Raw genomic sequence first — 26366 nt, forward strand, 5'->3', positions numbered from 1 at the left:
CAGATGTGGAAACTGTGGCCCAAAAGAGTTAAGGGATGATGGTTAAGGGGATAGGAGTTGGGAAGGGGAAGGGAATAAGCATTTATATAGCACTTACTAAGTGTCAGAAATTGTGCTGAGCACTAGTTAAGTTTCTAATACTTTTTAAAAGAGGAAAAAGAAACAATATTTCCCTCTCTTTCCAATTCATGTTATTTTCGCTGTGATGTTCTTCTACTCTATGGCAATTTTAAAGAAAACATTTTTTAAAAAGTGCTATTGCATGTCAATTTGAAATTAAATCTTAACATTTATAAACATGGCAGAAATCTCTCCTTAGAATAATTTTTATTTCAAAATTTAAGCCATCATTTCTGTTTATAAAGTTGCCCACAGGTTTATTCCCATCCACAATCCAGCAAAAACATCATCTATGCTATCTTCTGCATGGTGAATAATTACATAAATGAGAAAGAACAGTTTATTAAAATAAAGTTTCAAGTCACATCTTTTTCAAATTATGCTTGAGAAAAAGTCACTAACATGAGAATTATAGGGTCATTTTAGGTGTGTTAAGCAGACATTTATTCAGAAATGTTTCCAGGACTTGGCATTGGGAGAGGCAAGCAAAATCCCATGTAATCAGCTTCAGAAATTCAAGAGATCAAAATTCTCATGATATTGTACAATGCAAATTATTTTTAAATCACCATATTAATGTTAGTGTTTGAAATATACAGCAAACATGTATAGCACATTTGGCCATCTGTTGCTTCAAAGAGCTATTATTACTATTGCAATACCTCAGGTGGGATGGCACTTGGGCTTCCTTCCCTCACTTCCTCTCCTTTCCCTGCCTCCCTAGAGGATATGCTACTACTTGTACTGAAGCTCTGCCGCATCTGTAGAGCAGTTTGTGTATAGCAATAATTAATCACAAATTTAAAACTAAACATGGAAAAATTACCCAGTCACATCAATCATAATCTGATAAGTTTATTTCTCCTTTTTTCCCATGACTCTATACCATAATTTCTAATAATCCACTTCATCTTTCTCCATTGCCTTCTACTGTTCATAAATTAAAAGTTTAATTTAATCTTTACTTACTAAAATTTCTTCAAAGCAGCTAATACACTGTATTCGATATGTAAATGTATTTAAAAATATATTTGATAAACAGACCTCAACTGACCTAGAATTTAGAAAAATTTCCAAATGCCTAATTTGCTTTATATGTTACATAATCCACATGCCATTATCTTAATTATAAAGTCAAAATTGGAATGATTTTAGCTATGATTCTCAATATAGCTATGAATTACAATAATGACTTAGTAACTAAAATATTTAAATTTGAATATATAAAATGATTTCCCAGAACCTTCCCACTGTGTCCTCTTCTTCCCTACCACGATAGTTATTCTGAAGTAAGCATTAACAATATTACCACAAAGCACTCACCTGACCCAATAGCCCCACCCAGGCCCTACTAGCCTCCACCTTACCCCTTCCCCTCTCTGTCATTTTAGTCACAATCAGTGTAGGGTTAAATATTTCATCAATCAGTACTTCTCTCTACAACTTTTCTAGGTTACCTATTTGCTTCCTTCACCTCCTAAAGCTACTTCTCAGGACTAATGTCTCCAAACTACATCCTCTTGCTCATGCTATAAAACTCAGTCTGTTATTTACTTCTATCCCAAAGTCCAACCAAACCACCCACCCCAAAGGGTGCTCAGTAATCTCCCCATTGTGAGAGTATAAAGGAGACAGAAATGGATCCTTCAATCCTCCTAACACAACAGAGGAATCAACAAATCAGAGTATGGGGTCTAGAGACAAGAAAGTGATGGAAAACCTTAAAGCTAGAATATAAAGTTAGATTGAAAAAACACCCAAGGTGCTTGGACAAAGAGTTTCTGAGAAGCAAGATTTCATTTGATAAATGCCTCTTCCACATAAATCTACTAAAAGTGGAAAAAGCAGAAATTGTAAAAGCCCTGGGTTGAGTTCTGGGGATCCTATTATCCTAAAGCTAACTAAATAGGACTGGAGTCAGTACAACACTTTCCTTTCTCTGTCTTTGCTTTTGTACTTCAAATATGAAATATAATTTCAAAGGAAATTACAAATAATCATTTTTGAATTATTACATATATAAAGATGTTTAGCAAAACCATTTTAAAACATTATTTAAACATTTTTAAATGAAAACTAGAAATTTAGAAGCCTTAATCTGGTGCTTTAAAGAAAACTACAGGGAGACTAATATATCCAAATAAAAAAGATAATACTTAGGAAATTTATAAATGTGGCATAATTCTTTACATCTCACATGTAAAGAGTTTTTTTTGCACAACATGTATCAATCCTCCGGAAAAAATTTCATTACTTGGTTAGAAGATATGATATACTGCAAAGTATACTCAAGGATGTTAGAAAACTATAATAAATCAGAGGGTACATCAGTTTTTTGGGAAAAAAAATCTTTTAGCTTACCTCTGGTAGTCCATTGGAAGCTGCAATACCAAGAGACTTCAGGAAGGGTAGAAAGTTTTTGAAATATACATTTTTTACCTGAAAAAAACCAAATTAGAACATTACCACTAAGATTGTTTTTTAAAACGTAATTATTCACTGCCCATTTGTTTCAATTCTATCATTTATATTAACTTTAGAAACACTAGACTCAAAGGATAATTATCTACATATTTGGTTAATAATTATACATTACAGCTAATACTCAGAAGCAACCCCTGCAGAAATGTAGCCTGGCAACTGCTCCTGAAGGTGCTACAGCCACTGCTACTAAGGACTCAAAAGAGCAAGTTCTTGTCACCAAAGTACTTGGCATAAAAAATGGTTCAGCATCAGATATTGACATGATTTATCAGTAAAAATGACATGAAAAAAGATGTATTACCATCTGCTTTACTGCTGCACCCTAAGAACCATAGGACCTTTCCATTTGATATGCAGCTGAAACTTTCCATATGTGTTGTCTCTCCTATTAGAACATGAGCTCCTTGAGAGCAAGGACTGACTTTTCTATTTGTAACCTCAGCGCTTAGCACTGTGCAGACTCTTTGATCTAGCAATACCACCATTAGGTCTGTATCCCAAAGAGGTCATAAAAAAGGGGAAAGGACCTACACATACAAAAATATTTACAGCAGCAATGTTTGTAGTGGCAAAAAATAGGAAATTGAGGGGATGTCCATCATTGGAGAAGGGCTGAACAAGCTGTGGTATATGAATGTAATGGAATACTATTGTGCAATAAGAAATGAGCAAGTAGGTTTCAGAAAAACCTGGAAAAACTTATATGAGTTGATGCAAAGTGAAATGAGCAGAACCAGGAAAACATTGTACACAGTAACAGCAACACTGTATGATGATCAACTACAAATGACTTAGTTCTTCTCAGTAACACAATGGTCTAAGACAATTACAGAGGATGCAAGATGGAAAAATGCTATCCACATCCAGAGAAAAAACTGATGGACTCTGAATGCAGATCAAAGCATGCTATTTTCACTTTATTTTTCACGTGGTTTTTCTCCTATTGGGTCTGTTTGTTCTTTCACAAATGTGACTAATATGGAAATATGTTTTACTTTTTGCACAGATATAACCTATATCAAATTGCTTACCATTTTAGGGGAAGGGGAGAGACAGAGGGAGAAAAATTTTGAACTCAAAATTTTGTAAAAATGAGTACTAAAAACTGCCTGTACATATAATTGAAAAAATACTATTAAAAATTAAGAAAAAAAAAGGAACTCAAGCCAGCCATCTCTTCATTTCCCATGGCTTTGCACTCTTTTGGACTTCTTTGTACTTCATCAGACTTCATTATGCCCCTTTCCTTACCCCAACCCCCTTAATTTTCAGCTTCCTTTTGTATGTTGTTGTCCCCCATTAGATTTTAAGCTCCTTGAGAGACAGGGACTGTCTCTTTGTATTTGGCACATAGTAGTAAATATTAATCAATGTTTATGGACAAACTGACTGATCCTCCCCTCTCCTTAAACTCCTCCCCATCAAGGACTACTGTTTGTTGCAACAGGATAGAGGATAAGAAAGGGTGTGGAGTGTGCAGACAATTATCTGCTGCAGAATGTGAATTCCTGTGAAATTCTCAAGAACAAGCCTATGAGTCAGTCTGTGCATCCCTGACTAAGTATAGAGGCTAGCAGGGGAAAAGAGAAAAGGATATTCAGGAGAGCTACCCAGAGATGCCACTGCTAAGCATATACCCCAAGGAGATCAATGACAAAAAGAAAGGCTCCACATAGAGCAAAATATTTATCAGAGCATTTTTTTGTTATCAAAAAAGAACTAGAAACAAAGTACGTCCATTGACAGCCCAAAGAAAACATTACACACAATGACTACAACAAAACAATCAAAACTGAATATTACAAAATTATAATGACTAAGCTTTGCCCCAAGAAGCAGTAAGAGAAGACAACTCCTTCCTCTCCTTTGGAGAGTTGGGAATCCACAGGTGTGGAACATTACATTCAACACCAAGCCTTTTTTTAATTATATTTGATGTGGTTTTCTTTATATGTTTTCTCTTCCTTTCTTTATAGAGGGCATTAACTGGGCTCTCAATTCACTTCACTTTTCCTCTGCTGCTCTGCATGGTTTCAACCTCAAGGAGCAAAGCTACAGCAAGTTCCCCCCTCCCTCCATAAGCTCATCACTTCTAAACTCACCACCATGCTGTTATCTCAAGCTTTAATTGACACCACCTCCCCCAGCTTCCTCTCCCCACTGATTGGAGGGGTAGAGGGTGGAAGACTGAACTCCTCCCAGAAACTGGACTCTCAGTTCAATCTACTTTTTATCTGCTGCTCTGCTGGGTCTCAACTTCCACAGAGCAAGATGCCCTAGCAGTGGGTCTCCATTTGCATCCCATTTCTGCCTCTCCCTTCCCCCGCCCCCCACCCCAGCTTTCCTGCCTCCTTTTTGTATGTTGTCTTCTCTTTTAGAGTGTAAGTTCCTTTAGGGAAGGGACTGTCCTTCTTTTTACTAATTGTATCTCCAGTGCTTACCACAGTGCCTGGCACATAGTAGGCATTTAATAAATGTTTATTAGATTGAATTTAAAAACCAAAGATAGCAATAACAATTTATTCTTTTAAAAAATTTGATATAATTATATTCATCACAAATACAGAACAAAAAACCTATGGTAAAGCAAAATTTGCACCTAGACCCAATTTTACTTTCAGAGAAAATGATGTAAAAATTACCTCATCTATATTACATTCATGCTCTTTACAAAGAACTTCAATGACTCTCGTGTCAGTCTCTGGTTGTCTTGCTGTCCGTGCACTCCTGTTTTGACCTCTCCTTGGTGTTCTGGGTGAACCATTAATAGATAATGTACTCACTGCGGTTTCTGTAATAACAAAATAGGCCATAAATACTAATACATTCCTTGCTCTATGTAATGAAACATTTGACATAATAATAGAACTTATCAAAAAGACTATTAGTTTAATTATCCTACCTCCAACCCATTCTTCCTCACAAGAATAAAACTTGCTATTTCATATTTTAAGCATACAAGCTAGGGGCTCGAAAGAGCTTTTGTCAATATGTAGCCCAAAGGTAGGGAACCTGCATCCTCGAGGCCACAAGTGGCCCTCTAGGTTGGTCCTCAAGTGCGGCGCTTTGACGGAATCCAAACTTCACAGAACAAATCCCCTTAATAAAAAGGATTTGTTCTGTAAAACTTGGACTCAGTCAAAAAGCTGCACCCAAAGACCTAAAAGGCCACATGTGGCCTTGAGTCTGCAGGTTCCCCACCCCTCATCTAGCCCTTAGACTAAACCAATGGCAAATTTACAGTGCCCCACACTCAAGTTAGTAGTGTGACAAAGGAGAAAAAGTAGGGATTTGGTTTACAAACCGATTCAGGCAATGAGTTTGTAGTGTGGCAGAGAACATATAAAAGACATTTTGGTGGAGGGGGGGAAGGGGAAGTGTAACCAGAATGGCCTTTGTTTTCTTTGAATGACTCAGCTTACCTCATTGAGCCTCTGGATGCTGTGGCTTGCTCTTCCGGGGCAGGAAGCCCAGAGAGCATGTCAGGAAGCAGAAAACTTCCTGTGTGATGAGTCATGGGGCTGGCTGAGGGGAGGTGTTAATGTCTACGCTAGGGGGAGGGGCCAAGTCAAGAACCAATCGGCCCTGGTCATTTAGGCGGCGTCTGATGATGTCAAAAACCCTATAAGAGGGGAGAGGACAGCTTGAAGCTCTCTTTCCTTTTCCGGTTGGTGTGGGAAGCAGCAGCAAGCAAGCGTGACTCTGGGCCAGCCCTTGCTCTCAGGCTGAGCCCAGATGTTGGTAACTATGAGTTGTATTGGGTCTGTCTGTTGATATTTGTAATTTGTTTGTATTTTGTTTTTGAGGTTCGGGGTGCTGGTTTGTTTTTCCCCCGAACTAAATGAATGTTTTGAACCTCAGGGTGCTGGTTTTTCCCCTGAAGTAAGCCAATGAATCTGTATTTGGTCTGTCTCTTGATGCTTGTCTGTATGCTCCCCTGAACTAACTGAATGCTGGTGTTTTTTCCCCTGAACTAAATGAATGTTGTCTGTATGCTAAGTGAATGCTGGATTAAAGTAAGCTGGTCAACCCCTTCACCATGCTTTCCTTGTTTAAGCAGATAAAAAGAACCTGTACTTTCCCGGCAGCTTCCTGGGTCCTGGCAGCCCCCTGGTGCCGGCTGTGGGGGGAGGGATCTTACTCCCCCAGAGAAGCTGCTAGCTGGGTTGTTAAAACAGGAAGGCAGGACAATTGGGGTTAAGTGACTTGCCCAAACTCACACAGCTAGTAAGAGTGTCAAGTGTCTGAGACCAGATTTGAAGTCAGGTCCTCCTGACTCCAGGGCCGGTGCCCTACTCACTGTGCTACCTAGCTGCCCCCAAGCCCTCTATATCTTAATAGAGTTTAATGAGATAGTCTCTCTCCCAAAATCATCACATGGTGGGCCAACCTCTTGGTGAGAAATTGAAATATCCTTATAACAGATGTATAAATACAATTTATAGAAGCTGAGGAGTTTAACTGGCTAGTCTGGATCGACTGAGGCCTGGGCAAAACTGGCTCAGATCTAAAGACACAAAAGTTTGATAATGGCCCCGGTGGTTTCAGTGATGCTAAGAGGATTCCTTCCATTCCTTTCCAAATAGCTGTTTTGCTGGAGATGTGCCTACATTACAAACACTGAAGAGTAGTTATCTCAGAAATGGAATTAACTAAAGAAGGGAGGAAGAAAAAGAGAGTAATAAGGAATTATTATAGCTATTGGCAAGTGATAAAAATGTGAACTCAAGGATAAATAGTACTTAGAAAAGCTAACTTGCCCACATTAATGGCTATATAATAAAAAACAATGGCAGGACATCCAAGATTGATGAAAGCAAGACATTTGATAGGAATAAAGAAAGACTAATGTCTTTGAGTACCAAGAAGATGGAAGGAGAGTGGAATCCATACACTAAGTAGAAACAGGTTGTACTATTTCTAGAAGATGATCCTTATAGCTATCTGCTAGAACAAGGAGGAATCTACATATAATAGTAAATTATGATAAAGGTATCAAGTATTATATTTTATTTGTATTTGTGCCATGTTATTCTACAGCTCTGGCTCTCTTTGGATATAAGAAAGAGAAACAAAGTGGGCCACGAAAAGAAAGAGTGCCAGAGCTAACAATACTAATATAATTGATGATGATGAATATGTTAAGAGAAACCAATCCTGGGGGGCAGGGAGGAACCAAGATGGTGGCTAGAAAGCAGGGACTTGTTAAGCTCTCCCCCAAATCCCTCCAAACCCTGTAAAAAATGGCTCTGAACAAATTCTAGAGCTATGGAACCCATGAAATAGCAAAGGAAAGCATGTCTCCAGCCCAGGATGGCCTGGATGGTCGCTGGGAAGGGTCTATCACACAGTGCTGGGAGCAGAGTGCAGCCCAGCATGGGCTGTGCCAGGACAGACCAGACCGGGAGTCGGGCAAGAACAGGCCTTTGGGCCATGAATCACTGAGCTGTGGCAGTTACCATACTTCTCAACCCACAAACACCAAAGACCAAGGTTAGTGGGAAAACTTCTAGATCAGGTTAGAAAGTAGTCCGACCCCAGCCCTGGGGGTGGTGGAGATGGTGCATGGTGCAGCAGCAGCAGCAGGAAGTTCCAGCAGCTACTTCCAGAGTTCCAGTGTCAGCTGCTTCTGGAGTCCCTGGCTCACGCAGTGGGAGGAATCAAGTGGCAGACCAGAGTGGGAGTGCAGGGCTTGCTTTGCCCTGCCTGGATCTGGGTCACAATCCTGATTGGCAGTTTTTGCGGGAGGTGGAGTGCTGCTGTGGCAGAACTTGCAGTGACAGTGGAGTAGAAGTAGCTCTGAAAACAGCAGTGCAGCCCCTAAAGCTTGGGACAAAGCACTCTCTACAAGCAGTCATACCCTGACAAAAAGCTCAAAGGTCAAGTAGTTGGCTGGGAACATGGCCAGGCAGCAAAAAAGGACACAGACGCAGACTCTAGAATCTTTTTTTTGGTAACAAAGATGAAAACATATAGCCAGAAGAAGTCAACAAAGTAAAAGAGCCTACATCAAAAGCCTCCAAGAAAAACATGAACTGGTCTCAGGCCATGGAAGAGCTCAAAAAGGATTTAGAAAAGCAAGTAAGAGAAGCAGAGGAAAAACTGGGAAGAGAAATGAGAGTGATGCAAGAAAACCATGAAAAACAAGTCAATTACTTGCTAAAGGAGACCCAAAAAAATACTGAAGAAAATAACACCTTAAAAAATAGACTAACCCAAATGGCAAAAGAGCTCCAAAAAGCCAATGAGGAGAAGAATGCCTTGAAAGGCAGAATTAGCCAAATGGAAAAGGAGGTCCAAAAGACCACTGAAGAAAATACCACCTTAAAAATTAGATTGGAGCAAATGGAAGCTAATGACTTTATGAGAAATCAAGATATTATAAAACAGAACCAAAGGAATGAGAAAATGGAAGACAATGTCAAATATCTCACTGGAAAAACCACTGACCTGGAAAATAGATCTAGGAGAGATAATTTAAAAATTATTGAACTACCTGAAAGCCATGATCAAAAAAAAGAGACTAGGAGAACTGCCCTGATATTCTAGAGCCAGAGGCTAAAATAGAAATTGAAACAATCTACCACTCGCCTCTTGAAAAAGATCCCCAAAAGAAAACTCTCCTAGGAATATTATAGCCAAATTCCAGAGTTCCCAGGTCAAGGAGAAAATACTGCAAGCAGCCAGAAAGAAACAATTTGAATGTTGTGGAAACACAATCAGGATAACACAAGATCTAGCAGCTTCTACATTAAGGGACCAAAGGGCTTGGAATATGATACTCCAGAGGTCAAAGGAGCTAGAATTAAAACCAAGAATCAACTACCCAGCAAAACTGAGTATGATGCACCATGGCAAAATACTGACTTTCAATAAAATAGAGGACTTTCAAGCTTTCTCAGTGAAAAGACCAGAACTAAATGGAAAATTTGACTTTGACTTTCAAAACACAAGAATCAAGAGAAGCATGAAAAGGTAAGCAAGAAAGAGAAATCATAAGGGACTTACTGAAGTTGAACTGTTTTGTTTACATTCCTACATGGAAAGATGATGTGTGTAATTCACTAGACCTTTCTCATTATTAGGGTAGTTGAAGGGAATATACATATATATATAGACAGAGGGCACGGGGTGAGCTGAATATGAAGGGATGATATCTAAAAATATAAAATAAAATTAAGGGATGAGAGAGGAATATATTGAGAGAGGGAGAAAGGGAGAGGTAGAATGGGGTAAATTATCTCACATAAAAGTGGCAAGAAAAAGCAGTTCTGTTGGAAGGGAAGAGGGGGCAGGTGAAGGGGAATGAGTGAATCTTGCTCTCATTGGATTTGACTTGAGGAGAGAATAAAATACACACTCAATTGGGTATCTTACTTCACAGGAAAGTAGGGGGAAGGGGATAAAAAAGGGGGATAATAGAATGGAGGGCAGATAGGGGAAGGAGGTAATCAAAAGCAAACACTTTTGAAAAGGGACAGAATCAAGGGAGACAGGATAGGATAGAGGAAAATATAGTTAGTCTTTCACAATATGAGTATTGTGGAAGTGTTTTACATAATGATACATGTGTGGCCTATGCTGAATTGCTTGCCTTCTTAGGGAGGGTGGGTGGGAAGGGAAGAGGGGAGAGAATTCGGAACTCAAAGTTTTAAAATCAGATGCTCAAAAGAAAAAGTTGTTTTTTGCATGCAACAGAGAACTAAGATACATAGGGAATGGGGCATAGAAATCTATCCTGTCCTACAAGAAAGCAAGGGGAAAGGGAATCGGGGGGTGACAGAAGGGAGGGCTGACTGGGGAACGGGGAAATCATAATATATGCCATCTTGGAGTGGGGAGGAGGGGAGAAAATTTGTAACTCAAAATCTTGTGGAAATCAATGTTGAAAATAATAAAATAGAAAAAGAGAAATAAAATCCTGCAGAAACTAAAAACAACTAAATTTTTGCAGTTCATGTGATAATGTCAATTTATCTTATATGTATGCTTAGTACAAAATATATTGCCTCAGAGCAGAAGAAACATCTTATTTAGTACTTCATGGTGTTAAGCTTAAGTACCTTCCACCTTGGTCTTACCAAGCAAGGCCTTCCATCTACTAATCAATCAGTTTATTAAATACTTACTATGTGTTGGGCACTGTACTATGTACAAATACAAAGAATGAAGCAATTCTGCCTTTCAGAGGTCTATAACCTAATGGGGAGGTATTAACTATGTAAGAATATGCTGGTAAGTAAGGGCTAAACCTAGGCCCAAGCCCAGCTGACCAGCATCCTCTGCCAGGGGGATAGGGGAGGAAATACTCAAGAACTCACAACCTGCCCCTCCCCACCATCTCCTGCCGCTTCTACAAGCCACTCTATAGTATGAACATAAGCAAGAACAAGCTGGCCAATCCCAGACCCAGTCCTAGCCAACAGAACCACCACTGCCCAGCAGACCAGCACTGTGGGGCACTGCAGAGAAAGGTTAGCCATGGAAGTTAAAGGGGAAGGTAACCTCCAGGGGTTGGAGGTGGGCAGGACAACCACCACCACCACCACCACTCTACTTCCTCCACCAGACACCACTGTAGAAGAGCAGGAGAACCTACAGCCACAGGTCAGGCCAAACTTTGACAAAGGCCCAGCCTAGCACCTTCTGCAACACTCCCTGGAGACAATGGGCTTTACCATCCATCTGCCAACCATTATAACCTGTATGTCTTCTCCTATTTCTCTACCTATGAATGTACTAATAAAAAAAGTTAAGATTAAACTATTTCTAGCCCTCTCCTCCCATTCTTTCATTCCTATCATCTCAACCCTACCTCACCCATTTCCCACTCCCATGTTGCCCATCCTATCCACTATGCCCATTTGAGGATAAAAAAATTTCTCTTTATCCTGGATCTCTTTCTTTCACATGCCTCCCATTTACTAGCCCTTACTTAAATCTAGCTCCTTTCACAACACTGTGTTCCTGCCTATCCTCTCTAGTACTGGCTATACACCTCCTATCATTGCTCAACCCTTAATCCCCCCACACTGGTCCTAGAGGAGGAATGAGGATACTCCTTGCTCCCCACTGTCACTTTCAGACTTCAACTTTATCTCCATCACTCTGCAACCTTTCAAACTCCTTTGGAAAACATTCAATCAAAATTTCCCATCCTATCCAAATATTAGTGACTGTAATACACAGGTCATTCGCTCTTCTTTCTCAAAGAATTCAGCATCTGGCTCACCAAAAACCTTTCCTCATCAACTCCTACCCTTACACTAGGGAACTTGAGTATCACACAAATAGTCTCTAACTTTCCTATTCCTCGGTTTCCTTAAATTCCATGACCTACTTCTTTTCTCCACCTCAGACACACATAGGTATGGCCACGCATTAGATTTTACCATTACTTACAATGTTCCACTTCCTAATTAGAAAGTCTGAAATTTCCCTATCTGACCATAACTTCCTATCATTCTACCTCATCTTACGCTTCCTCCCTCCTAAACCTAATACTTCATCCTCATCAAGACATGCAATCTCTCCAGCCCTCCACAATTTCTCAGACAATTTCCTCAGCTCTGACTTCACTTTCCTCCCTCACCAATCTCAATCCAATAGTCAGATATTTTAACTCTACGCTCTTCTAGAATTCCTTGCCCCCATATCTTATTGCCACTCTACTCTTGCCAAATTTCAGCCCTGGATTATTCCCACCAACCACCTCCTCATGAACTACTGAACACAGATGGACCAAATCCCACAACTATATTTATTACAATACAAATTCATGCCATTCAGCTTCAACTAATACAAACCAAAGCCCAGTCTTTGGTCAAAATCTTTTTAATGTTTAAGAATGGGTATTATTTTAATTTAAATATATTTATTTCATTACTCACTAAAGTGAAGGGCAATAGTAGCTCATACTCAGAAAGGTCAGTCACATACAATAAACTGCAATAAGAAAAAGCAGATAAGCTATTACTCATATAAAATGTACACTTGTACCCCATGCCACCAGTCTAATTTTAATATAGGTATATAAACATACATATGTGTATATATATTTATATCATAAAATGTTAAATTACATTTTTTTCTTTTTTATTTAAGGTCAGAATTTCAGTTCTTTTTAGTTTATTTTCAGATTTTTATTTAAGGTCAGAATTTCAGATTTCACAAAATGATATGAACATAATCAATGAGAAAAATACCTATTCAATATCTAGTAATAGTGAATAAGACCACTTACTATATGGCTCCTTGAGCACTGCAGGAGGTGAGAGTTTGATAAAATAGTCAAGGACACACAACATTAACTGGAATGAAATCACTAGATCATCTTCCATCTGCAATACTTCCCCTAGAAATAAAAAGAGTTGCCTTTTTAAAATTGTCTAGTGATTAAGATCAATAAGTTGTAAAAAGTTTAGTATATTAACCATACTCAAGTAATGTTTATCATTTTGCAAAAAGATAAAATATATTTCAAATTATCTATTTATAAGATTTGGAGCTGGAAGAGACCTCAGAGGCCACCTAGTCCAATCCCTTCATTTTGCTGATGAGGATTCTGAGGCTCACAGAGACCTACCCAATGTCACATATGTAGGTAGCAAGTATCAGCATTAGGATTTGAACTAAGATCCTCTCATTCCAGAGTGAGTAATTTTTCCTTTGTACCATGCTGCCTCCAATGTTGTAAGCATGTATATATTTACATATGTAAACTATACAGAAAAACATAAGCACTATAAAAAGTATAATAACATCTGTCCCCCAAAAGCTTGTATTCTAAGGTGACAATAACAGATATTATACATATATATAATATTGTATAGATGGATAGATATACACACATATGCATATAGTATATATGTGTACACAGAGATATATATACACACACTTACAAATATATGTATATGCGTATAGGTATATTATTACAAAATTCTTAGTGCAGTTTTTTAACCTCTTAAAGCTTAAAACTAAAACTTTTCACAAAAACACAGTGCTCCTTTGGAAATAAAAGTTCACATTTTTCATTAAGTCTAGTGATTAAGATCAACAAGTTCTAATTCACTGTATTAACCAATATTAAGAGGGCAACTAGGTAGTGCAGTGATAGTGAGCTGGGCCTAGCGTCAGAAAGACCTAAGTTTAAATCCATCTTCATACACTAACTAGCTATGTGATCTTGAGCAAGTCATTAACCTCTGTTTGCCTATTTCCCAAACTTTAAAATGGGGATAACACAGAATTGTTGTCAGAATCAAATGAAATAATATTTATGAAACACTTATCATAGTTCCTGGTACGTAGTAGGAGCTATGTAAACGTTCATTCTCTTCCCTTCCCTCCACTAGATGAATGTTTACTATTTTACAAAGAGGTAAAATATATTTCAGATACCTGCATAGGGCTATGCATATACGCATACATATATACATTTACAGCATATATACATATACATACACATTTACCCACCTGAGTGCGTATCAGAAATACATTTCAAGCAGGCTTTGAAAATCTGTGAGCAGAGTATGGAAACATGCAATACACTGCTATGTACCCCAAATTTGGCTTCTAAGATGTATATACTACAGTTATTTTCAAGGATATACAGCAATCATTATTGGTCAATATATGACATTTGAAAAACTCACAATTAAATAGTTCTTTAAAGTTTACAAAGCATTTTGTATACAACAATTCTATGAAACAGAGAATACAATATTATTATTTCTATTTTAGGGATTAGGAAACTGAGGCTCAAAGAAGTTAAACAACTTTTCCAAAGTCATGCTTCTAGTTAAGTCTTTATGACAGCTCCACAGACAATAAAGTGAACTAGATACTTACATCCTACTACATAAGTCTATATAAATTGCTCAAAGGAAAACAAAATGCATAATGAGAAAATATAGTTTCCACATGTGAACATACTACTAATCCAGATAGTACTGGACTGTGGATAGGGTAATGATAATGCTGATGCTGTAGAACAGGCAAGACCAAACTGAAATTTTCTTTCTATTGTTTCTTCCAAGGAGAATGATCTCTAAGGAAACTAAAATTCAAGATAAGCAGGAATATAGTAAGAAAATACCTAGCTGTCCTCACAAATTCACATCTGTCGACCCTGATGAACTACATCCCAGGTTACTGAAAGAAGTGGCAGACAAGACTGAGCCATTGTCAGGCATCTTTTTAAAGATCATGGAGAATAGGAGAGACACTGCAAGTCTGGAGAACTAGAAGTGTTACTCCAATTAGAAAGCAGCAATGACAGAAGGAAGTCTGTACAATATAGACAGAGTATCAGTTTGATTGCTATTTCTTGCAATATTATAGAACATTACTAACAGAATAGCTTGTGAGTATTTAGAAATTAAAGCAGAATTCACTAAAAGTTAATGAATCACAAAGATCAACTAACCCAGCCCCTTCATTTTACAGATAAGGAAGCAGAGGCCCAGAGAGGGGAAATGAAATACAGTTAAGGTCCTGCTTAGGAGACATGAATAATGAATCCAGTGAAAGGGTTGCATTATTCAATATTTACCACATATTTTCACTTGGCTAGAATCAACTACCATAGTTTATAAATAATTAAAACTTTGAATGGTGTAGTTCTAATTATGTGGCCATTTCACAGGATTCATCATTTGTACTAATCAAGACTTGGCTGTACCCAGTTACGATGGTAGTGAGTGGCAGAGCCAGAATGAAAACTCAGAAGTCCTGACTCTAAGTGCCAGTACTCTTTCTGTTCTACCATACTGCCTCAGCAAGACTACATAAAGAAAAGAGTCATTCCCCATTAACCTCATTTCCTCTTTTGAAGGTTACTAGACTGTTAGATTAGGGGAATCCTACAGACACAGTGTACCTAGATGTCAGCAAAACACCTGACACAGTCTCACATGTTAGGCTAGTGGACAAGGTGGAGAGATGTAGGCCAGATAATAGTATAGTTGGTAGCTATGTAAATGGCTAAATTCAATCATAACAGTCAATCAGCTTTTAGGCAGGTCTCAAGGTTAGTACTCCAGGCATGTCAATTCTGTGCTATTCAACAACTTTATCAATGATTTCAATGAATACATAGATGGCATGCTGTATTGTTAATGTATTTTTGCTTAATGGGAAGATCTTTCCCATCCATTAACAGGCCTATGTGACCTCCTTAAATCACATGGAAGCCTAAATCACATGAGTTTGAGTCATATGAGCCTGGGTCACGAGAGTTTGTGATGCCCTCTGACCCTGAAGAAGTGTATATATACTCTAAGGTTAGCATTTTGCTTCGGGACTCACTCATGGGAAGTGTTCATGTGATGTATACAGATGAGACTCTGGGTAGCCATTAAGGAGCGCCCCCAGCTTTGAAAAACCCAGATGTTAGTGCTTCTCTCTCTGGTAACTATGTATGTGTTGCTTTTGGTCAGACAGTTGGAAGCCCTGTTTGTTGGTCTTTGCTATTTGTATTTGCTCTGTTTATATAATTTCTGCTTGTAATTTCTGTTTGTATTTTCTCTGAAGTTCAGGGTGCTGACTTTTCCCTTGAATTAAGAGAACTTTATATATATTTGATTAAAGTATGATTGTTGACCCCTTTAAAGTTGTTTTCCTCTAGAAAAGCAGGTCAAAGAACCTGTACTAGCAGCCCTCCTATATACTGGTGTTATTGGTCTTACACCCCCAGAGCAGCTGCAAGTAACATCGTTGTTACACATGCTTATCAAGTTTGCAGATGACACAAAGCTGTATCAGTCAAGATACTGGATGCCAGTCAAGTCCAAAAAGATTTAAATGGCAACAGTGATGGATGGGATATATGACTTAATATAATTAAGTCTAAAAGAGATAAATTTAAGTTCTATACTTGGTTTCAAAAAATTAACTCCACAGGAATGAGATGGGAGAGGTATACCACTAGACAATAGTTCATCTAAAAAGGTTTTAGGGGTTTTACTGACCTACAAGCTTAATATAAGTCAAAAATATGACAGCCAAAAAAGTTAATGCAACCTAGGAATGCATTAAGAGAAGAAAAGAGTCCAAGAAAAAGGGAAGTGTTGGACTTATTGTACTCTACCTTGATCAGACTACATTTAGAGCATTGGGTTAAAAGTACTGAGTACTACATTTTAGGGAGGACCTTGACAAGCTGAAGAATATCCATTAAAAAGTCAGTAAGGTAAGGAGCAGTTGAAGGAATCAGGGATGTTTAAAGAGAAGTCTTAAAGGAGACATGAAGCTATCTTCAAGTATTTAAAAGATATAACTTGGAAGAAACTGGTGGAGGAAGGGGATGGATTTGCGGAGAAGATGTAGGTTTGCTTTATAAGGAAAAATACTTCTCAGTGACTGAAGCTATCCCCAGATGGAATAGGTTACTTTGGAGATTAGTAGGTTCCTATCTTGAGGTCTCATGCAACAGCTCAGTGCCTTTGTTGGGGATATTTTGGAAGGGATTTTTCTTCAGGTAAAGGTTGGGCTAGATGACCTCAGAGATACATGCGAGGTATAATCATTTGATAAACAATAATAGCTCACATTTATATAATGCTTAAGATGTTGCAAAGTACTTTAAACAGATTAATTTGATAAATATAATAAATTTACCTTTAGCCAACAAAAACAAGATCCAAGAAACTTTTAGCACCAACATAGAATTTATTTCAGAAGATATCCTAGTAAACAGACCACAGGAAAAAAAAAGAAAAATTTATAATGATACAAGGGATACTATAAAGCCAAATCTAGGGGTAAGAAACATGCAATAGAGCATATTACCTTTTTAAAACCATTTATTTTTAATGCTAGAAAATTCTGCCCACACAGGCAAATATGCACTGTTTCTGTGATAAGTCAAGTCACATGTGCTATAGTGAAGGTTCAAAATCTTAGCAGACTATTACATGAGACAGGGGAGAGAAGATCCAATGTTCAAATTTTGCCTTGGCTTTATGTAATTTAAAAAAAAAATAGGTAAATTTTATTGAAGCCTTTTGTCATCAGTCATTTCTAGGAGGAAAAACCCTCTCCCTACCCCAGAACAAACTGATAAGAAAATTCAAACACAAACATACAATGTAATGATATCTAATAACATCTACAACAATATGAACCAGTAACCCTCTGCCTCCAGGCCTGAAAGAGGGAGGTATATTTCATTATCTCTTCTCTAGAACCATTTATTTTCCAGTTACTCAAAGCTCAGCTTCCTTACCCTAACCCTATTCATCATCACCATCACCTCCAAGCCCTCCACCACTCAGGGTTTCTTTTTTGTTTTGGTTTGGTTTCCCCCGAGACTATCCCCTCTATCCTTGATACACTTTCCTCCCTTTGCTACCTGAAACTCTTGGTAAACCACTTCAATGCTACACTGTCATCTACACTTGAGTGCCTGTCCCCTTAGCCTACTGCCAATCTTGACTTTCCAAGCCCCAACCTTTGATTACTCCCACCATGTGCTGCTTAACTCCTAGTCACAAGCTGCTGGAGAAAATCAGGAAACCATGCTAATTAGTTCACTACAAAATTATGTTACATAATCTCAACTAAGCCCTGATTGTAGCAAAGCAATTCTTTTATGCCTCCCTAAGTGATTGCAACAGTCCCACTTGCAACAGCAGGACTTCCAAACTTTTCATCCCCCCTCAACACTACCCATCTTGGTACAGGCCCTCATCATGTCATGCCTGGACCGTAACAACAGCCTTCTAGGTGGCTTCCCTGCCTCAAGTTCCTCTACACTCTAACTCAGCTACCAAAGTGATTTTCCTCTATAAAGCACAGGTCTGACAACAATGCTCCTAATCTATAAATGATGGCTCCCTATTACCTCCAGGATCAAATAGAAGATCCTCTGTTATGCTCTTAAAGCCTTTCACAACCTTGCCTTTCCTAACTTTCTAGTTTTCTTATACTTTACTCCCCTGCTGGTACTCTATGATCCAGCCATACTGGCCTCCTTCCTATTTTTCACACACAACACTCCATCCATTTTTATTTTTCCATGCCTGGAATGCACTCCCTCCTCACCTCTCACTCGACTGTCTGGCTTCCTAAATGCTCAATTTAAATTCCACTTTCTGAAAGCTATTCCCAAACCCTCAACCCCTACTGCCAGTTATGTTCCCTCTGACATTTCCTCCCATTTATAGTGTAAATATTGTATATGTAGTTGTTTGCAAGTTTTATTTCCCATAACAAGTCTTGAAGGCACAGACCATATTTTGGTATTTTTTTTGTATCCTCAACCCTAAACAAAGTATCTAGTACATAGTAAGCACTTGATTAATTCTTTCTGATGATAATGGTGATGAGTAGTCACTATATATCAGTATGTTCTTTTCTGTTCTGCTAATTTCATTCTTCACAATTCATAAAAATCTTTCCATGTTTCTCTGAAATCTTCATATTTATAATTTCTTACTGAGCAATAAAATCCATTGGATTCTTTTCCAGTTTTTGCAACTGGAAAACTGTCCCCAATCAATGACTACTCACTTTGTTTCTCATTCTTTGCTACCACAAAGAAGAGTATTATAAATATTTTGGTGCATGTTGGAAGTCTTTGACTTCCCTGGGATACACACTTCCCTGGGATGACCATAGTGGGATCACTGGGTTAAAGTCTATGGACAGTTTAGTTTTATTGACTAATTCCAAACTGATATCTAGAATAGCTGAACCAATACAATTAAATTCAATAAACATTTATTAACCATCTACTATGTGTCAGGTACTGTGCTGAGCACTAGGGATACAAATGAGAAAAAGGAAGACATTCCCGGCCCTCAAAAAGCTTACAATATAATGGAGAAAGACAATAAACAAAAGAAATTTGAGGGGGGGGGGCAGGGCACCATCAGGGGGTACCCAATGCAGGGTCATACTCCTCCATGGAGTACAAACCAAGCAGAACTACTGATGAAAAACGGAGCAAATGATGAAAATTCAAAGCCTAGCCAAGAAGATATTAGTAGGCCTGACTCCCCATCTTTGTCATCTTTGCCAATTTGAAGAGTGTGAGGTGGCAAAAGGAAAAGACTATAAAAACAAAAGACTATAAAAACAAAACAAAAGGCATCAATAAAACTTAAAAAACAAAACAAAAATCTCTCCAAAGATTATGACCCTGATGAAGCTTCAACTTCTAAATTTCAGATTATAAAACAACAAATTATGAAAAGGATTTTATTGTTTTAATTGTTTATTGTTTTAGGTTTTTCAAAAAAGTTCTCTCTCTTACTCCCCTCTCCCCAAATTAACAATTTAAAAAAACCTTTATTACAAACATATGTAGTCCAACAAAACAAACTCTCACATTGGGCATGTCCAAAAATGCATGTCTAATTCTGGAATTCAAGTCCATCACCTCTTAGTAAGAAAGTGGATGACATGATTCATCTTCAGTCCTCTGAACAGGAGATTTACCATTGTATTAATCAAAATTCTAAGATATTTCAAAGTTTTTTTTAAACCTTGTCATATTTAATGTATGTTTATGTCAATATTGTTTTATTTCTGCTCACTCCACTCTGCATCATCTCAGGGAGGTCTCCCTAGTTTCCTCCCAAGTTGTCTATTTCATCATTTCTTATGGCACAATATTTATATTTATATGACATTTTACATAACTGGTTACTGTGCTGACCTACTTAACTGATTTATATATACTTTAGAAAATTTTCTACTATACAGAATTAAAATGTATAAAATACAAGTTCTTAAATGTAATTTCTGTAGTCACTATGCAAAAATCTGGAATCGGGCCATTTGCCAGTAATCCAATCCTCTATTATAACACCGGTTTGAAGAGAAAATTAGATTTGACTTATATTATTTTGATTTATAGCACCTTTCTCAGGAATATCATCTCCCAATAAGTGAAAAGTAACTTTGTGTGAGCTGTTCTCCCATCTTCAATTTCTCAAGCCAAAAACTGCAGATGCCCATTAGGTAGCATGCACTGAACAACTTATTCAACTGTCATTAGTTTGTTCTTGATAAGTGTGTGCTACCATTTTATGAAGTAGCTGCTGCTATCAGTTGAACTTGTGCAACTCAATAAATATCTGATGAATAACTGATTTGAGCTGTTTTTCAAGTATGAATAATGAATAGCACTGAATCATCTGCTACATTCTGCTTAACACATTCATATAAGAGAGGGAAGGCTTATATCCATTGCCATGAAATCTCTTGTGATATGATAAATGATCTTTCTCACACCTGAACTCGTGACCTTAGCCCCATCCTCTAAACCAAAGAGACAATTAGGATCAATATATACATATATTTGATTAGTACAAGAAAAAAGAAAAATCAAAACAGCATTCTGAATCACTTACGGACTACTAGGTTGAGCCATATATATAAGTCCACATGTTCTGAAAGGGAAAAAAATGTAATTTAGGCTAAGTATTTTTATTTTCTGAGTAGAAGTCTTTGAGACTTCTTTAAAAGAAACTGTATTTTAGCAAGGTAAAAGTTATAAAAGATTTTTTCAATTTAGGAAATTTCACACTGATATAAAAACTATGGTTCAGAGAAGAGAATTTTTTCCACATCAGGATTTCTCTACACCAATGAACTCACATATCCAGGCTAATATAATAAATGATGATGATGACGATGACATACACCAAAGGTAGTTTGAAAGTTTATGGAAAGGTCCTTAAAACTCAATGTACATATTTTCCATAATTTTTAGTATACGATAATGTTATCATTGTACTATGATCACTTGTAAGCTTCCATCATATATTACTTTGAAATGAACAGGCCTTTACATCATGGTTACTTCTTCCAGTTGCTTTTCAGAAAATGTTAAGTTAAAGGAAACAGCATAATTCAGTCTTGCAGAAAAATAAACACTTTTCCTAACCCAACCCCCCTCAAGGCAATAATTCTCAATTGCTTTCAGTCATGTGTTTATGGATTATTCACTAAAGATGCTGAATCCCAAACAGCATTAAGAACACTTATGGCCTACTTCTTTAAACCATTATTTGAAATGTGCTCAGAAAATCCAAAGTAATTCTATAATCTTTAATGAAAATATCTGTATGTGTATATAAAAATATATACAAATAGACAGATAGATGTAAAAAAGTTGAGCTGTTCAGGGTAGGAAAATCAAATACAATACATGCCAAATCTAAATGTAAATTACATTTGGCTTACCTGTACCACTATTCCTCTCCACAGTCAAGAGTTAGCTACAATATATACACAATCAACCAGCATTTATTACTCTTCCCATATTAATATCTTGTTCTTTCTATTCTCTCAGTATTTTCTACAGGTTTCCTTTTCCCCTCCTCTAGCTTAATGTGTTCCTTTTCTTTCCTACAATTCTATATTCCTTTTGGAACAATACTAATTTTTACTGGGCAAAATGGTGACCAATTTGGTTTATTTTTTGCCTTCCTTGGAAAACAAAGTGTCAAAGATTGTTAAGTAATAGAGATGGTAAAACATTTGTCCTAGTACAAAATTTTTTTTTAAAATCACTTCCTTATATGACTATCCTTTAACAATCCCCAAGAGAATATTATAAAGTCCTCTTCGGGAAGATAATAAAGGAAAAGAAATGAGGAAGAATGATGTGTGATATGTAAGTTGAAGCTAGAAAGTTCCATAGCACCTGGACGAAATGAACATGAGAGCAATAAATACAAATCAAGCCCAAGTTCATTCTCAAAATTAAAAATTTGGAAAACTGAAAATTTTTATTTCCAGGAATAACGTAGTAATTAGGGATTTTTAGCTCTAATCTTGGCAGTACAATACTTATTACTGCCACATTTTTCTACTCAGAAAGTTTCAACTTTGATCATGTGACAAAGAAACAATTTGAAAAATATTCTAATTTAGTAACCAAGAAAATACAATGATATCAAATATACGATACTGGAGAAAAATTTCATCACTTGTTTTCCCCCAACTTTAAACAAAAACTTTCCTTCCTGGGTGGTGCTTTTATGAAGAAGAGCATTAAGGGAATAGAAGGTAAAAGGGAAGAAAAAAAAAGGAAAACAAGAGTTAACCTCTGATGGTAGAGCTGGCGATAAGGGAACTTTTATGTCTTATTCTCAAGTCTATTCTCTCTAGAAAAATATAGGACCTTTCTTTTTCCTGCGTGCCCTCCCCATCCAGTCAGAGGGGTGCCTATAGACCTAAATATAATCTTCTGCCTTTGAAAGAGAACCAAGACTCAATTGGGGATGACTCAATTGTGGAAATAGCATTTTGTTTGCCTTGTCTGTCCCTAATGTGAGCAGTGATGCAATGCTGCCCCTCAATTTCATAACAGGGCAATGAACAAGGAGAGCAGAGAAAAGACAAAACCTTTCTCCCTGAAACTCTCTTCACTACTGCTTTTGTTCTGATTGTTCACAGTACTAGTCACACAACTAAAATGCAGTTTTATTTTTGTGATACTAGTCACACAACTAGCCACAAAACTAAGACATGGTTTTACTTCTGTGATACCCCGCCATTCAGAAACACAAGTTTGCTGGGCAAGGAGAAACTAGAGTATTTGTTTACAACATATGAAAACCAACAATGAACCAGACATCAAAAGATCTTGTACTAAAAAGGAAAAAGTATCCTATATAGTAGTTACTCAACAAATGCTAACTAAACCAAGTGGGAATTATTAAGATATCAAGAGTAAAAGCCAAGATTTATCTTTATAAATAAAAAATTCATTTTACCTTTCCAGTTTGTGGTAGAGTGCAAATAAAACGTCATATTTCTTCATTAATCTGGATACGGTACAGTCAACTTTAGTACTGGTATCAATTTCTCTTAGCAAATGATAAAATTTGTATACACTACACAGGAAAGGATTAAGAAAAATAAGTCATTTTGTAAGTATTTTACTTAATGTCATTTATTTTTAAGTAAAAGAATTTCAATCTGAAACAATGATTACTACAATTTTATTAAATGAATCAGTTATCTTCCTTTGCAGTAGCTATCATTTGGACCTAGAGGGAAAAATCATAAAATAGTTTTCTTTACATATTTGGTAGGGAGAAGGAATAGAGTGAGAATGAGTTATCAATAAGACAGGTCATGATAAAAAATAAATGGTTCAAGTTCTAAGTAGTTTCACTATTTCAAATATTAGCTGGATATTATAGAGAAGGGCTGGGCTAAGCCATTCAAAACTAAATTCTCTCAATTTCATTGATTGACAAAATAGATCAAATCTATTTAGATAACTAGTTGGGGCTCAATGTAGTACTCTTTTCCTTCATATTAAGTGATTTCTTGTCTGATACAACCTTAATAGATTTTTCTTTTTATAATTCGCATGCACATTTAATTTTTACAATATGAGAAAGGGACTAGACCTGTGATTTCACCAGAATAGGTAGCTCTCTGGAGGAGAAAATCCCTCTACCAATGAAAATCAATTCTTAGAGTTGTCAAGATTACTGAAAAATTAAGTGCCCTGCCCAGGGAACACAGCCAATATGTGTCAGAGGTGTCACACTGCTTCTTTTAGAATATACATAGTGTTATAATTTTCTATTAGTTGTGAAGCTATATCAGGAAACTGAATTATAAATGATTATTTTAATTAATAAAACTAAAACATTTATTCATAAAATCTTTGGTAGGTGAATTATGTTTAGTTCAATAAGTTAATCAATTATATAAGAACTTTTTCCATCTTATAAGGTCTACTAAAATCCTACTCCGATACTTCAAAGTATACAGATAAGTTCTCAAAGGTTGTGCCACTAAAGTGCATATCTAGCAAGTCCTCAAGCTAACAGTTTCAAGTATAGGCCTAGAAAAAAGACTGTACATCTGTCATCTGAGGACTTCCCAGGTAAAGTGCAGAAAGGATCACCAACAGAAAGCTGGGCACCAGGTGATCATTTTTTTTTGGCCATAGCAATTCAACAAGACTACTAATATATAGGAGGGTTGTAATCTACATGAATAAAGGAAATACTCATACCAATGAACTCACTGATGCTTAAAGTATTAATTAATAATAATACAACAAATATCTTACCCCAAACTGCAGACTTTCAACTGTTTTATTTAACTAAAACAAGAAACTTATGTATTTTAAATGTTTATCTTTATGTACCTACTTTATTGAGGAATTTTCTTTTCATCTTTGCAAATGATAAGCCACTAGAAACCTCTAAGATTTGTCCCCAGCATTAATTCATAACCTATTATGACCAACCTATAAAACCTTCCTCTAAAGAGTACATGATTATATTGTATCATAATAAATAACTAATTCCTATTTCACAGCAATGTCCTTGGAGTTTTAAGAAACCTTAAATTATACATTTTTAAGAAAAAATATTAACAAAAAATTCTATTGTAATGACCAAGAAAAGTCACAGGGAAAAGTACAATACAAAAATCCTTTAGAATATACTTTCTCAATTTCTCTTATTTCTGTGCTACCAGCTGGGCCTTACACTATGGGTTTCAGGAAGAAGATACTGTTTGGCCCTATGTCCTTGGGGTGCTTGAGTCTTATGGCAAGGACCATTACCCCTACAAAAGTTGAGGACTGACTGTATTCCCTATCCCCTTTTCTCAATAAAAATAACTAACCCTTATCTACTAGTTTGACTATATCTTTAGTGTTGTTAGCAAATCCTTTCAAACATATGAAGTTATGACTCAAGTTTTTGTTTGAGTTTTTAAAAATTTAATATTATCACTTCCTACTGCTCGATTAAACTTGAATTAATAACACAGAAATCAAGATGAAAGCCTTTTGGATCTTTGGTAAGAAAGCTGTCTTCTCATAAATTCATTCCTAGGAATTGTGAATGGAAGAAGGGGGTGGGGAGGAGAGTGGAAACCAAATCCTATGAAATGATGAAAATTATGAAACACTGCATGCAATTCCACTAGGCACATTTATTGCAAAAAAACAAACCCAGAAAACACAAACATGCCAATAAAACCACTAAAAACAAACTGGCTAACTATCTAGGTATAGTTCTTCTGAAATAAATTATAGATGTACATAATAACTAAGGTAGAAGTATCAACTCATAAAGTCTATGAGAAGTAAACCCAAAGGCACTAAGTAAAAGTGTAACACTACTGCAAAAACCAAATTCATAGGCAATGCCTTAAAAGGATGGTTTGAGGAATATGCTGAATGTACATTACTTTACATTCCTATGGCCAGGGTACAGTATTATTCTAATCCAACCCCAAAGGTCTATTTTCAGCCAGAAGTATTTTAGAAGGTCTGGACTGGTCCCAAGTTACACCAATCCAAATAACCAGGTGGTCAGATCAATTCTGTGCCCAACCTAGAACTTCATTTTAATACAGCCAACAAAACAGACATAATAATTTGTCTTCAAATACTTGAAATTCTGTCAAGTAAAAGAGGAATAAGATTTATCTGGTGTTACTCTAGAAGGTTTTAAAACTAGGACCAAGAGTTGAAAGGTTCAATGAGGCAGACCATAAAAAAGAACTTCCTAGCAAACTAGAACTGTTAACTGCAAAAGTGGTCAGCACCTGGTTACTGGAGCTATTCCTGCAGTGGCTGAATCACCAAAATGTCTGCAATTTCTGTATTATGCATGATTTTAAAAAAATTGGATGAATGCTAAGGTAGCATCTAACTTTATATAATTCTAAAACAAGTATGGAGCTGCATTATCTGATACAACACAATCAACCAACAGTAAATCTGAACATTCATATAAAATATGAAATTGTTCCTATGTGCCAGG

General features: G+C 36.8%; 1 protein-coding gene across 1 annotated transcript in view; it reads right to left on the reverse strand.

Annotated features, from left to right (window-relative positions):
* Window positions 1-26366, reverse strand: part of RB1 (RB transcriptional corepressor 1) — a 181577-nt gene that overhangs the window by 121996 nt on the left and 33215 nt on the right. The window contains exons 4-9 of the mRNA XM_036746636.1: window positions 23337-23456; window positions 20964-21002; window positions 17224-17291; window positions 12848-12958; window positions 5247-5395; window positions 2482-2559 (exon numbers count right to left, since the gene is read on the reverse strand). Of these exons, the coding sequence (XP_036602531.1) occupies window positions 2482-2559; window positions 5247-5395; window positions 12848-12958; window positions 17224-17291; window positions 20964-21002; window positions 23337-23456 (565 nt within the window). The remainder of the gene's footprint in view (window positions 1-2481; window positions 2560-5246; window positions 5396-12847; window positions 12959-17223; window positions 17292-20963; window positions 21003-23336; window positions 23457-26366) is intronic.

The sequence above is a fragment of the Trichosurus vulpecula genome, chromosome 2, assembly GCF_011100635.1.
Source record: "Trichosurus vulpecula isolate mTriVul1 chromosome 2, mTriVul1.pri, whole genome shotgun sequence".
NCBI classification, from domain to species: domain Eukaryota; kingdom Metazoa; phylum Chordata; class Mammalia; order Diprotodontia; family Phalangeridae; genus Trichosurus; species Trichosurus vulpecula.